Source organism: Glycine soja, chromosome 20 (assembly GCF_004193775.1).
Source record: "Glycine soja cultivar W05 chromosome 20, ASM419377v2, whole genome shotgun sequence".
Classification (NCBI taxonomy): domain Eukaryota; kingdom Viridiplantae; phylum Streptophyta; class Magnoliopsida; order Fabales; family Fabaceae; genus Glycine; species Glycine soja.
Genome location: NC_041021.1, coordinates 37902712 through 37917591, shown reverse-complemented (window position 1 = coordinate 37917591; position 14880 = coordinate 37902712). Strand labels below are relative to the sequence as shown.

At 34.5% G+C, this 14880-nt stretch overlaps 2 protein-coding genes across 3 annotated transcripts; one reads left to right on the top strand and one right to left on the bottom strand.

The window, feature by feature from the left end:
- The first annotated feature begins 1471 nt into the window (after positions 1-1471).
- Positions 1472-6746, top strand: LOC114402388 (nitrate regulatory gene2 protein-like). Its single transcript, XM_028364932.1, has 4 exons — positions 1472-3225; positions 4200-4420; positions 5391-5614; positions 5700-6746. Exons 1-4 carry the CDS (start codon positions 2217-2219, stop codon positions 6559-6561), a joined length of 2316 nt encoding a protein of 771 aa, XP_028220733.1. The 5' UTR covers positions 1472-2216; the 3' UTR covers positions 6562-6746.
- Positions 6747-9426: 2680 nt separating this feature from the next.
- On the bottom strand, positions 9427-12673 carry LOC114403631 (protein CHAPERONE-LIKE PROTEIN OF POR1, chloroplastic-like). Of its 2 annotated transcripts, XR_003664683.1 has the most exons (4): positions 12303-12673; positions 11016-11361; positions 10172-10435; positions 9932-10069 (listed from the first exon to the last, which is right to left on the bottom strand). XR_003664683.1 is itself a non-coding variant. In XM_028366719.1 (3 exons), the coding sequence occupies exons 1-3, from the start codon at positions 12621-12623 to the stop codon at positions 9894-9896; spliced, it is 843 nt and encodes a 280-aa protein (XP_028222520.1). In that variant the 5' UTR covers positions 12624-12670; the 3' UTR covers positions 9427-9893. The 2 variants fall into 2 exon arrangements, 1 of the variants encoding a protein (XP_028222520.1); XM_028366719.1 differs by lacking the exon at positions 10172-10435 and having other exon boundaries at positions 9427-10069; positions 12303-12670.
- Between the last annotated feature and the right edge of the window lie 2207 nt (positions 12674-14880).

Here is a 14880-nt window from a genome sequence, read left to right as displayed (position 1 = left end):
CAAATAAAATTCTAATATAATTGAGTGCAAAGAGAAAAGATTTTGCAAAATAAAAAATAAAAAAACTTTATCGTTCATGATGATTCTTTTTGCCTCCAACAAAATTGTTTCGAGTGAAAAATACCTAAAACAAAAAAAAAATACAAAGAGGAGGGGGAGTGGATAAAAAATCACTCAGGATTATTTTTAAAAATATAAAATAAAAGTCCACAAACAAGCTCACAAATCACAAAAAATTATTTTGTTTAGACCACGAGCTAAACAAACAAAAATGGAAAGACTTTCATCTAGAGAACCAAAATGAAAAGACTTTCATCTTAAATGAAATCTTATAATTTACAAGCGATAATAGGTAATTCATAGACCTCAAACCCATATGACGAACTTTAATAAAAACTAGAAAAATGACAATGTCACATAGGATTATTTAATGAAAAAATAGGTTAATATAAAATAATTTTATATTATTATTAATCACAAACAATAAAAAAATTAATTTTTATAATAATCATCTTAAAAATCATATCAATCATAATTACTAATTTAATTAATAATATAAAAATGTTTCAAATTATCATTATTATTATTATATTATGATGAACCTTATGTGAAAGTTGGTCCATCGTGAATAATTTTAGACAATCAATGTAAATGTAAACATGCACTAGTATACATCATCTACTTATCTAAATAAAAAAAAAATAAATTTGAAGGTTAAATTTTAAATTATCCACTTATAACATTGGAAAATTTAGAGTCCCAAAAGCATTTGTATCACAATGAAAAAAAAAAAAAAACAAAATTACAATTATTTTTTTAATAAAAAAGGCAACCTAAGAAGAATTGTTCGTGTGACATAAACTTGAGGTTGTCAATCAGGGTTGCATTGCACTACTTAGGAGGGACCGAGGTAGCAGCACAGAAATGTGTTGGGTCACTACCTGAAAAAACACTGCCAAAATCTAGTGGCAATACATTCGGTACATTAGAGTGGGGCAGGGCATCTAATCCACGGGATAAATTCGTCATTAAAGTAAATACCACTATCACACTTCTGACACCTATCTGCTCTGTTAAACCCCACACTCAATCCCAATTAGTAGTATTTAGTAGCTTGGCTGGTCTTGTTGACCATCTTCTTATCAGTTATATCCAACAAACAATTAATAATAATAATCAAATTTTTTTTTTATTAAAAACCATGTAAAAAATAAATTGAAAATTACAGTGAACTGAACTAATAATACTTTTTTAATAAAGTAGTAGTAGTATTCTATTTTATTTTTGTAACTAAGTACTAATTGACATTTGGTTAGTAGTTTTAAATTTTGATGGTATAAACACAATTATTCTCTCATTATAGGAGGGATTAGTATAAGACAGACTAGAGTTTGAAAAACAACCAAGAAAGGAATGCTTTTTATTGACAAAACCATCCTCTGGTGGAGTGGAACGGTTTTTATTGTCTCTCTCTCTCTGTTGAACTCCTCTTTTTCCTCACATGTCACCACTCTCTCACTCTTCTCTGATATGCTTTTTCTTTTTGTTTTTTGCATTATTTTTAATCTCTCTAGGTTCTACTACTACTCTTTAACAAGCAAGGAATGCTTCACCATTACCGTACTCACAACCATCAAGTGCAAATTGCAAAACACTAGAAAGAACCCTGTCTTCTCTTTCTTTCTCGAGCCCCTACCTTCTTTACTATCTCTCTCTCTACTTGTGTGTTGTAGTCCTGTAGTAATATTTTTTAAACTATACTTACTTATTTAGTAACCCTATATATCTATTAGTATTTCCATTAAGGCATTAACATTAAGTTAATATCTCTAACTTGTTGTAGCTGGCTACTTAGGTAGTGAGACTGAGGGAATGGAAATCTTTGTGGGGTTGTTTTATTTCTAAAGAAAGCTTCTTCTTCTTCAGCATTATCTGCTGCATTTTTTTTTAGGTCTCAAAAAGAGGAATGGTTTTTACTCCAGAACTTAGGAAAAAGGCTATTTTTTGAAAACTTGTTTGTTTCTTTTTAAACCCAGTTGAAAGTTTGGTTCTCTCTACCTGGGAAAGCTCCCTCCTTTTTTGTCAGAGAAAAGAGCAAGAGCCTTTCTTACTCCATCTTCAAAAAGCATCCAACCCTTGTTAAGATAAAGGAGCACTCACTACACTACATTATACATTAGTGTTTGTGCGTGTGTGTGTGTGTGTGAGAGAGAGAGATGGGATGTGTTGCCTCCAAACTAGAGGAAGAAGAGGAAGTGGTGGCTATTTGTAGAGAGAGAAAGCGGCTGTTAAAGCAAGCTGTGGAGAAAAGATATGCACTTGCTGAGGCTCATTGTAAGTATTTCCACTCTCTCAATGCAGTAGCAGCGGCCATTAAGCTCTTTGTTGCACGCCACTCTTCACCTTCATCACCTTTCCTCATAACTTTCCCTCCTCCTTGCCCTTCTTCTCCTTCTCCTTCTCCTTCTCATCCCACTGAGAATGTCATAACCAACCCCATGTTCCTCCAGCAGACACCCTCAGAAACCAAGCATGAAGCCATTGCTTGTGACTCATGCATCTCTTCAACAACCTCAGAGTCTTCTGAGGAAGAGAGTGAAGAAAAAAGGGAAGGAGAGGGTGAAGAAGGTAACGGAGAGGAAGAGCAACATCAACATCAACAACCCTGTGGGTACTATTGCATGCCTATGACTATGCCTATGTCCATGTCTATGTCTATGCCTATGCCTATGTCCATGTCTATGCCTATTCCACCTTCAATGCCATCCCCTCAGAGAGATTTTGGATGGGACTTTTTCTACCCTTTTGACAGTATGAGGAGTGAGGTTATGAGTGGCTACCACAGGAACTCGGATGATGATTTGAGGGCAGTGAGAGAGGAGGAGGGGATTCCTGAGTTAGAGGAAGAAGTGGAGAGAGAAGAGATTCAGCACAAAGTGGTGAGTGTTGAAGAGAATAATAATAATAATAGTAATAATGAAGGTGCTGTTGAGCATGTGCTGAGTGGTGTTGAAACAGTGAAGGTGGTAGATGTGGCCACTGAAAACCAAGGGGAGCAAAGGGGGCTTGCAGTTCTTGATACACCAGCAGAGGGGAGAGAGTTGCTTGAAGCTTTGAAAGACATTGAGGACCATTTTCTCAGGGCTTATGATTCTGGTAAGGAGGTAACCAGAATGCTGGAAGCCAATAGAATCCCCCTTCATTCTAGTTTGGATGAAATAAAAGGTGGGTCCCTATTTTCTTCAAGTTGTAATCTTGGAAAGTTTTTGAGCTAATTATTATTTTGCAAATATCAAATTCATGTTTGTAGTTGAGTTTCTTGAATTATTAACTGGTGGAAATAATAATTCCTATGTGATGTAATTGGTTCATGAAATCTTGTACATTGTTGTGTTGTGTTGGTTCTGCCTCATATTATTAGCCTCAACATTCGGCATGTGCAACGTATGATTATCATGTCTCCGTTAACTTGTTTCTGTTTCCATTATGGACTGTCCTTTTCTCAGTCCTACTTTGGATATTTTCGTATATACTTCTATCTTAGTCTGTTGGACATCTTAGTTCATCTTTTAAATGTTATTTAAATTTCCTAATATCTTTGCAAAGGTCATCTTCTGACACTCTACGTGTTGATCCATGTGACAATAGGCACTTGAGTTTCTAAGTAGATAATGTGATGTGGGTATAGTCTACTATAGGTTCTCAAATCAACGGTTGACACTTGTAAAGGCATTTTTTTTACTGATTGCTGCATTTCTTACATAGCCCACACAACTTTAAATTTGTTAATTACTTATGGATGGCCCTAGTATAATTGCTAGGTTTATTTGAACACCTCAAAGGAAGTGCTATTATGTTTGAGTACTTGGTGTGTGTTTGAACATTGAATTGGTTTATTTTAGGTTCAAAATAGCTTATTATGATTAAAAGCATAATGAGAGAGCTCAAGAAGATAAAATAAATAGTAATGATTTCGCTCTGAAAATTTAATCAAAGCCATGCGATTGTGTTATTTTTGCATGCTTTGAAAATCGATATTATGCATGCCCCATCTTGTGATATCTATTTCATGTATCTATACTTTATATGCCAATGTACTGTATATAATTTATATGCATTTGATTATCTCTGCATGGGTTCATATGCTTCTGTTTCAAGTTTCAACCCTTGAGAATTTGAACCATCTGATCTCAATGCAGAAAGTTCAACTAAACTCATTCATGCAATAACATGGAAGTCCATTTCATCTAGGCAACCATCATGCAAGAGTCTTACGGTTCCAAATGTGAAAAATTCTTCAACTTGGGTGGAATATAAGAATGATCTGTTTGATGATTATGGAGGAATGGATTCGGGAAGTCATTTATTAACCTTAGGAAGGTTATATGCATGGGAAAAGAAACTGTTTGAGGAGGTTAAGGTAGGTTATTTTTATTTAATTTCGTTTTATTTTAATTCATGTAATGGTACTTGTTCAACATTTATTTTGAAATGGATCAAAATAACTGAGCCATATACCATTGCTTACTTTTTCACACCTTGCATCTATCTACATATAAATTCTAGGGGCATTTATTTAACTTGTAGTATTGTTTGGCATCACCCATAAGTTATCTTATCCTGTTTGTCATATCTTTAAAATCTATTATTTATTAAAGGCTTCGTTGTAGACAAACTCAGATTGGTGATGAAAACATATCCAGAATGATTTGAACATGGAACATATTCAAAATAATTTGTAAATGAAATTTTGAAATACTTGGTACATTTTTCTACCTACTTATGTAATCTTTCTTCCTAGTCACTGATGCATGAAATGTTGAGTCACCGAGTGGTATTCATTTGAGGATTTTACACCAACTTCTATTTGACAAATGTCTATTTGGAGAGTTGCAATCACATTGCATGTCATGTCTTGTGAAATATAACTTAGTTTTATTTCTGGAAATACCAAAAGTTTTACTAGGGGATTGTCAATCACCTTGACCTTCAATTTTAATTAAAGACAGTCATGGCTTTTCATTTTTCTAAGATGTATGATTGTTTTGTACAATAGAATGGTTTTAGACTTATGCAGGAGAATCTTTCAACTGCATGTGGCAGGTAGAACACAATGTGGATGTCTTTTCAGTAATTTCTTTCAATGTCTCTATATATGCCCTATATTGAATGAATTTCCATGTGTCAATAAGCAAACTGCCAAACTTCAGAACATCCAGTCCTTGATAAAGATGAAAACTGAGAAGATGAATGAAATTAACTTCCTTTAGAATATTTAGACTCCTTTCTTTTTTAATTTCATTATTATCAGTTTTTGTAATTTTCAAGCGTGCATGTTTCACTCCTTCTCTCATCCTGCTTTTATCATTTGAAAATTTTCCTTACCTTAGGCTGGAGATAACACACGGAAAAATTACGAAAAAAAATGCACGCAGTTGAGAAATAAGAATGTTAGAGGAGATGATGTACTAAGCACAGACAAAACTAAAGCTGAAGTGAAAGATCTGTATGCTGGGATCTTGGTTGCAATTCGACGTGCAGAGTCAATCTCAAAGAGAATTGAGAAAATGAGAGATGAAGAATTACAACCTCAAATTGTTGAACTGTTAAAAGGGTGGGATAACTCTACCACTGGAAACTAAACAAACTAAATAATATTAAGTTTCATTGATTTCTCATGCTCCATTTTCTTAATGCAGCCTGACTCAGTCATGGAAAATCATGTTGGAGTCCCATGAAACCCAGAAGAAGATTCTATCTGAAGTCAAGTACTTCACATGCGCCACATATGGTAAATTCTGCAACCAATCTCATGGATTTGCAACTCTTCAGCTTGAAGCTCAGCTTCATAATTGGCGCGACTGCTTTAAAGAGTACACTGCATCGCAAAAAGCATATGTTGAAGCTCTCCATGGATGGCTCAGTAAGTTCATAGTCCCTGAAGTTGAATTTTACTCAAGAAGCAAAAATGTCACAATGCCATACCAATTCAATGGGCCACCGCTGCTTGTGATATGCAACGACTGGTTGGCTTCACTGCAAAAGCTACCCGATAAAATGGTAACAGTTGCATTGAAAAGTGTTGTGAAGGATGTTAGAGCTTTGTGGCTTCAGCAAAACAAAGAGCAACAGCAGAAAAGGAGGGTAGATAGGTTAACAAGAGATCTGGAGAGAAGGTATTCTTCAACGTCACATAAAGTGGTGGAGACTAAGATGCTCGAGTTTCACGTCGTGGACCACGAATTAGAGGTGGGAAATGATCAAGAGGAGGAGGAGTGCATGATGGAGAAGAGTGATCATTTGGAGACACTGAGAAGAAAACTGGAGGTGGAGAAGGAGAAGCACCACAGTAGCATGCAAGAAACACAGAGGATCACCTTACATGGATTGCAGTCTGGGTTTTCTCTAGTGTTTGAATCATTGACAGAGTTCTCCAAAGCATCACAGAAAATGTACAATGGCCTTGTAACTTATAGTGAAAATAGTGACAAGGTTGGGAACATTACGTATATAGAGGGTGGCTGCAATGTTGAAAATTGCAACAGCCAAAACGGACAATAGTGTTAGTGAGAGAGGGTTTGGGGGTGATTTATGTAAGTAATTATGTTATTATTATGTATTGTGTTGTGTTGTGTGACATGCATCAATTTTTAAGATGTTAGGTGACGGAGTGCACTAATGTATTAGTATACCTACTGTTGCTGACTGTCCACTATGTTGATTGTCAATTCTGAATATTTTCTAAAGCTTTCTGTGTTTAGCAGGTAAAAAGTAAGATAAATCTGGGAATATGATCTAGTGGGTAACACTTGGGAATTAAACTTGTGATATCCGTTTAATTAATTTAAGACAAATAATAATTAGTGTTCTTGGGTATTGGTTAATAAACCAAAAGGAAAAAGATTTTTATGAAATACTTGTTTATGATTTTTTTTTTAATGTTTTCTAAGGACCCTGGTTAATCATATCCTTAATGTAATAAGGATTTGGTAAGGCTGTTAGTAAGGGATCTCGTATAAGATTCTGCATTCTCTTGGTGCTCGCATGTTGCCGGATTTAATATCTTCTTTGACTGTTGACTCTTTTGTTTTGTGTGTGGGATTAAATTAATAATTTAATCCATTTTATTTTATGACAATCAATCAATCCTTATAAAATTATCCTTAACTTTTGGTCTTTTTAGGAATTTAATTTTACATTTGTCATTATTGTTTGAGTCTGTTGTAAGTTGTAACGATATTAAACAAATGTTAACACGAGTAATGGAAGATAGACATGACAAAAGTGTTTTTACTGACCTTACATGGTACGTGTTAAGAGGTAATTAACAAAGAAGAATGAAGGTTGTCAAAAAAAAAAAAACATAAAAGAAGGAAGAAAAACTTAAAACTATCAGAAAAATTGAAGTCACGTGTAATTTTTATATTGTACTAAGAAGCACTTTAATTTGTAAGCATTGCTATTGTTGAACTCTACCTAAAGACTTTCAGTAAAAAAAAAAAAAAACTCTACAAAAAGACGTTAGACTTTTTTTTATGCTCAAAAGACGTTTAATTTATTACCTAAATGTGTTCACTTCTAGCAAAAAAAAAAACCTATTAGCTAATTGTGTGGATTCTTATAATTTTTACTTTGAAACAATTATTATTAATGCCTCCTATTAGAATGCTTAAATGTGTAGATATTTTCAATTTTACTTTGAGAGTAAGAATGGTAATTTCAAGAATTCAAAAGGAAATATAATTTGATTACTCTGAAAAATGGTAATTTCAAAACATAGATAATGATACATTTTCTTTTATTTAGTTGAAGAAAAAAAATTAACTTATAGAAACAGAGGGTAAATGAAAATAACATAATTTATAATTATTTACATTATTAAAAATATTTTATCAAATCAAACATACTCTTAAAAATCCAAATTCAATGTATTTAGTTAAACCACCTTAAATCCGTAATAATATTATACCTCGGTTAAAATTAAATCAGTTACTAATAAACTAACAATAGCATTAACCGTATTCATTTTATGACATATTTACTTCAATGTCTCATCTTACATTAATTTGGATGAAGTTGCCAGTTATGTACTTACCATATTTATTACAGATTGAAATCTCAATTTATTGCAGCTGAAATTAGACATAGGACTAAGTCACTAAGAGTGGGTTCGGTAGAGGGAGAATAAGCATGTAGGTGAGAAAATAAAAAAAGAGAAATAGGTGAGAAATAAAGTGAAAAAAAGAAGTTGTTTGATTGAAAAAAATAAAGGAAAATAAATAAATAAATATTTAAATTAAAGTTGATTAAATAAAAAAAAAGGAAAAAAACTTATTATTGAATAAAATATTGAAACAAAACAAGAATGCTCGTAAAAAATTCAAAAAAGAAATGGAGTAAAGAGAGCAATTGGGGACTTAGGACTGTGCTGCAGGGACAGAACACGTAAATAAAAAAAACTCACATTTCTCTTCTGTTTTGTGTGGAAGATTTTAGGGATCCACTCATTTTTTTTTTTTAACTTCTCCGTACTTCATGCTTGCCAAACCGTTGAAATTGATTGAAAAACATAACTTTTCTCCGCATCACTTCTCTTCCATGGTATTTGACCACTTTCAAACACACGCTAAGTATGTGTTTGAAAATCTGTTTAAATGGGCATCGATCGAAAATTACTTTCCAATGAATAAACGAAGGAGCAATAATGTGGTATTAGAATGTAAATTTAGTTGATTGGAAGTAATATCTTAACATACTCTAATTCATCACACTACTGATATATGATCGTTCATAAATATATTTGTGCTTTCTTTCTTTGAAACTAATGGTCTAACTTGCCTGGATCAGCGAGGTTGCATTTCTTTACAAATTATTTCCCAGACTCAATTTTGGACATTACAAAATACAAACAAACACTTAACCACGCAAACTTTTATAAAAATACTTCTAGTTTGTGTGTGCACCCGTGTGCGTATAACCCTAGCATTTGATGAAATAAGTGAAATTCATGCCCTTTTGATTTCTTTATTCTATTTTTTTAATCTAAACACAAGTTGTGTGTCGCATGCTAAAAAGGGTGAGGTGAGTCTTTGCGTGAGAGATGTACTAGTACAAAAGGTAAGTGCTTATGACCCACCGGTAAAACACATGATAAAAGCTTTGGAACAAAACGCCAAAATGTAGCAGGTCCAAAGTGACATGGTTTGATATCCATCATAAACATACAGGCACATCCACAGCATCAATCATGAGAGAGGACCCATGACACGTAAAGATGAACACAAATCTAATTTGCCCTTTGGACTAGGAAAATCGCTTCCACGTGAGGCAGTGTGTTTCAAATTTTGAAACCAAATAAGAAAGCTAAGGGTTAAAGAAAGGAAACAAAACTCCCCCAGTGTTCTTTTACTATTGAGATTGCAATATGCTCAATTGCTCACCAACTGTGAACATGAATCTACACCTTTCCAATGTAAGTTCCACACTTTTAATTTGCCCATTGAACAACTACATTCTATTCAAAGTTTTGTACAATATGCAATGATTTCACATCCTAAAAAAAAGCTTGGGTATGATCATGCTTCATGCACATGAATAGTTACAAGTTTCACATTTTCATATAAGATCACCATATTTTCCTGCCTACCTTAGGTACAGAGAAAACCAACAAATGAGAGAGAATTATGATTTAAACTAACAACAGAAGCAGGAGAGTGTATGCCCAGAAATGGTATAACAGTTCTCTCCAGCTGACACAACCACAGGGGGCCAGCTACGAGTCCTATGGTTATAAGTTATAACAGCAGCCTTCCCTGACTACCTTAGGTCATGCTGCATGCAAATGAATAATTACAAGTTTCACAATTTAATGTAAGATCCCCATGTTTTCCTGTTTACCTTAGGTACAGAGAAACCAAGAATTGAGATATAATAATGATTTCACTAACAACAGCAGCAGGGGAGTGTATGCCCAGGAATGGGACTATATCTACCTGCAACCAGTTCTCTACAGCTGACCCTACAACGGCACCAGCTACGAGCCCTCCTATGGTTATGACAGTGGCCTTCCCTGCAAAAAATAAGCAGGATAGGAAAATGAGAAAGGAATGAAACTTGTTTTATACTAATCCAAAAGAATAAAGCAGAGTTTAAGAAAGGCAAAAGGTCTGACAAGTGAAAAAGATCTCAACCACCAATAGCTAGAAGTTCCATTTGTTAAGTAGGTCAACTTTTTCAACTGCAGTGCAGTGCCATACTTTATTTGATACTTCTTATTCCTTCCAGACAGCCATTTACATAGACATCATCTTCATGTTAGATAAGTTAAGCCCTCATCCCAGAGACACGAGCAGTAGTATCCAAATCAGCAGCATTAGAATTACAAGTCTTTTCTATAAACCCATAACCAAAAACTTTTAATATTGGGAGTCTGGGTCTGGGAGAACATAAGAAATGGAGTCAATAGGTTGGCCTCAATGTTCTGACATAGTCTGGTGAACTAGTTAACAAAGCAGCCACTAATTGTGCACTCCTTGTCTAATTACAATGCAAGTGGAAAGTCCAGCACGCAAAATGCTATTGTGAAAGACTATGCTGCAAAGTCTCATTACGCACCTAAATCTTGCATTATCTCATAAAACAATCTATAGGTTTTTATAGTCATAGACAACCACAAAAAGAACCAAGTCTCATCCCACTAGTTGGGATTAGTCACATGAATCAAACAACACAGTTCTTTTTAGAGAATCCAAAAGTTGAGGTTAATACATATCAGTTTTCATCCCATATATGTCATCAAGATATTAAGTTTCAACAAAGGAAAACAAGAAGGTTAATATCATCATATTCAGTTTTCCCTTTTTTTTTAGTTCTCCCATTCACAGTGGCCTTTCCAATTCTCACTTTCTTTCCAACATACAAGCCAATATGCATATCACCAGCCATGAAACAAAAATCCTTTTCCATTGCAATGAACTAATTGTAGAGTGCACAATATGCACGATAACACTCCTTACCTAACTTAACATTCTTTTTGGTCATGAAGTACAGGGAAGCTCCAAAGCTACCAGCCAAGAGGAGTCCAGGAACATCAGCCCCAGCATAACCTGCGGCGGGTGCAGAAGCCCCATTAAGATAAGTTAAACCCATCAATGCACCATACACTCCAGCTTGTAAACCCAAATCACTAGTGGAAGGTGACTCAATAGATACAGGTGAATTCTTCAACCATTGAGGCATTGATCCCCCAGCAGGGGACTTCACACGTTTGACATCAGCATAACGAACACTACTGTTCACTACTTTCCCTGCCCGACGCTGAGTTAGGCTCTGCATAAGCAACATGTCGTATGCAGCCTCAACCTAAAAAGCACCCACTAATTGTATCAATACAAGAGTCCACTTTATCCAGAATTCCAGAAAGAGTTAACCGGTAACTGAAAACTGAAAAGCATAAACTTCTTAATAAGCACTTACAGGAGAAAATTAGTTTATTTATAAGCTAATTTATAGAATTTCTTTCATTTAGCTTCTCTAAAAGCTGATTTTAATTTATCCATAAGCAAATTTTAAGTTGTGAAAAGAACTTAATTCATTTCACTTGCCTTCTTAATTTTTGTTTTCATTACGGGATGTTTGTTTCAAGGTATAATATGTATGCCTAGAAATCACATTTCCATGAATATTATGCCCACAAATATTGCTCCTATGATCATGTTGAATTAGTCTTTAGTTACTAATTAAAAAGTTGAAAAGGAAAAGTAAAAGAATGAAATGGGAACAGATAGTTATAGTAGAAAATATCTTACATTCCATAGAAATACAAGATATCCAATATCCACCTTTCACCATGGGAATAAGAAACAAGAGAAATATGAACATTTTATATTCCTCAGAATCAACAACTATGAGAATAGTATTTATTCAAAAGTCAAAACTTGAACCAAACCAAGAAATGTGATATTCACTTTCTTGCAAATCCTTTTTGATACCTTATAACCAACACAGTCTATAATATCTATTGAGAAGTTTATCCAAACATAACCTAGCTTCACTACTGACCAATCACCACCTAGAGGAATGACCTAGATATAGTTCTTTAAGTATATTTGGTGCTGTTTTCTTATTAAAATTAAAATTGGAATTTCACCTTGTGAATTCGTGTAATGAATGTTTACATTAACTTTGAGCATAGATTCCTAAAGTGAAACTTCAATTCTAACAAGCATGTGCAAGCTGAATTTGATTCTCATAGATACTTGTTTGTCGTTGGAAATTGGAACAGAAATTGAAGAAAACTAAACCTGAGCAATGGCATCTTGGTCATCTTTGCAATTGGCGACGATTGCGTTTTTGGCGCGGAGTATGTCGTCGAAGGAAGCGCCCTCCGACACGCCCAGCAGCTTCAGCGCGTTCTCCACCGACATCTCGAACGGCGCGGAGTCATCGGCGCGCGAGCTCGCCTGGACCGGCGCCACCGTCCTGATGCGTATCCGCGGCGCCGCGGCGCGCCACGGCTCGGGCGCCGCGATTGGTTTTCGCAGCGGAGGCTGAACCGGTGGTCTGGGAAACACCGAACCGGGCGAGAGACGGTCGGGCCGGACGGAGAGAGTGGCTGCTGCCATGATGATGTTATTACTAATTATTTTTTTTAGAGTTAGAGAAAGAAAAAATAAAAGAATATGAGGCTTGGAATGAAGTGTTTCAAATACTTACTTTCAACGGCAACAGCAACAGCAACAGCAACAGCCACATTTTTGTCTTGTTCCACTCTCCTTGTCTCACCACCGTCGATTTGATGCAAAACTTGAAAAATCATCATCATCTTATGTTTATCTTTCTTCTACGCCACATTAACATTCATTCACATTATTGAAATACTAGTATTTGACGGATGAACACTGATTATGTGTTTGGATAGAGAAATTAAATAAGGTAAAGTATTTTAATAAAGATATTAAAATGTTTTTTTATATTATAACCTGTTTGAATAAGATATTTTAAAAGTAATTAAAATGATATTATTCTTATAAAGCATTTTAATCTACTAAAATCACATAATTTCAAATTCTCACTAAAAGAAAGGAAATTAAAATTCATCCGTCTTAAAAACTCCCTCTCTTAGCATACCATAGGCTCTCTCTCTCACTTTGCTCTGTTTCATATTTAAAGTTCCTCTCTTATGGTGTGCATCGTTTAACACATTCACGTAATTTATCACCATGCTTTTTGTTTCTGTCGTTCGGTTGAGATTCCTGTGTTTTGGGGATTCATGTTCATGTGGTTTCTTACTGTCGCAATCTTTAATTATTAGGGATCGTGAATTCGTGCTTGAGATTTCGTTTGAGGTTGATTTTTGCTCGACTTGTTTTATCCTGCTTTCAGAGTTTTTTGCATTTTCATGACTTAGTTCAATGAATTTCAATATTTTTATTTTGAATATTTAACTATTTAAAAAATAACTTATATTTATTTTCATTCAATATTAAAATTTTAATTTTTAAATAAATATTTAAAAATAAAAATTTGGATTTAATTGAAATTGAATTACTTTATCCAAACAAGGGAATTAAAATACAAGTAATTAAATTGCCTCGTCCAAATAAAATATTTACAAAATGAGAGGAATTCAAATCAAGACAATTAAAATGTTATACATTTAAATTTCCTAGAAATTTCTAAATCTCCCATCCATACCCTGGTAACACTTGTTTGCAGCATAACAATGCTTTTTTGGCTCTTGTTTTTAATCATGGTTGTTAAACTCGCGATTCTACGTAGAATCGTGAAGGTTCCGTAAACTCGACTCGTAGAATCGAATCGTAAACTCGTAAGAGTTTACTCAAAAGGCAGCAACAAAACCCACTACCCAAAAGGCATCAACAAAACCCATTATCCACCTTTGATGAAGTCAGAATTTCAATTAACAGATAATTTGTCCATGTTCGGGGAGACCACCTTAGCGTTGTTAGAATTCAACACTAAGCATTGTTTCAAACTTTCAATTAACAGAGATTTCAATTAACAGATACTCCCTTAATTTAGCAACAGAACTCAAAACTCAACACTACAATGAAGCTAACAATAGCCTTGCCAAAATTTCAATTAACAGATACTCCTTTAATAATAATAAGCATCGTTTCAAACTTTCAATTAACAGAGATGAATTAACAAAGAAGCTTTAAGAAAGAAAACAACTTTGCGTCGTGGAGCAAAGCTTGGAGCTAGGTAAGGAAATGAGGGCTTTCGACAAGTGAGGGCTTTCAAGTTTCAAACAATGACGAGGACCACCACAACGTGATTAGCTCAGCAGTCCAGCACAGTAGCACGACAACGATGACGACAACCACCACCACGCGAGTAGCTCAGCGAGAGTCATTTTGGGGGGTTAGTAGCTTGAACAAGGTAGAGTGAGTGAGTAGAGAGAGTCGTGAAAGTCATTTTTGGGGGTTGTTGTGCGACGCCGTTTCAGATTTTCAATTTTCATAAACTCGTGGACTCGAAGTAGACTCGTGAGTCTACCCAAACTCGTTCGAGTCTATACAAAATCGGACGAGTCTACTCTGATTTCGATTCTACTTTCGATTTAACTCACCAATCCTTAGTAGAATCGTAAAATCGTAAGATTTTACGATTTAAACCGAGAGTTTAACAACCATGTTTTTAATTATTGTTATTATGTGCTCGTGGATGAATTGATTGTTATAATTTGATCGATTAAGATTATTTAATACATTTCTTGTTTCATTTTGTTTTGCATAAAGAACTCAACCATTAACTTGACGAATGCAGTGTAAGTTTGGTTTCAAGCTGAAAAATTCAATTAATTAAGAGATTAGAATTGATTTTGAATGTATTTTTATATATTTAGTGAGAAAATTT

Excerpts from the sequence above, each read along its gene's own strand:
- LOC114402388 (XM_028364932.1), top strand. The coding sequence starts at position 2,217 with ATGGGATGTGTTGCCTCCAAACTAGAGGAAGAAGAGGAAGTGGTGGCT. Across the intron at positions 3,226-4,199 it reads TAGTTTGGATGAAATAAAAG|AAAGTTCAACTAAACTCATT; the intron begins GTGGGTCCCTAT and ends ATCTCAATGCAG. Across the intron at positions 4,421-5,390 it reads AACTGTTTGAGGAGGTTAAG|GCTGGAGATAACACACGGAA; the intron begins GTAGGTTATTTT and ends TCCTTACCTTAG.
- LOC114403631 (XM_028366719.1), bottom strand. The coding sequence starts at position 12,623 with ATGGCAGCAGCCACTCTCTCCGTCCGGCCCGACCGTCTCTCGCCCGGT. Across the intron at positions 11,362-12,302 it reads ACCAAGATGCCATTGCTCAG|GTTGAGGCTGCATACGACAT; the intron begins GTTTAGTTTTCT and ends GGTGCTTTTTAG. Across the intron at positions 10,070-11,015 it reads CAAAAAGAATGTTAAGTTAG|GGAAGGCCACTGTCATAACC; the intron begins GTAAGGAGTGTT and ends TATTTTTTGCAG.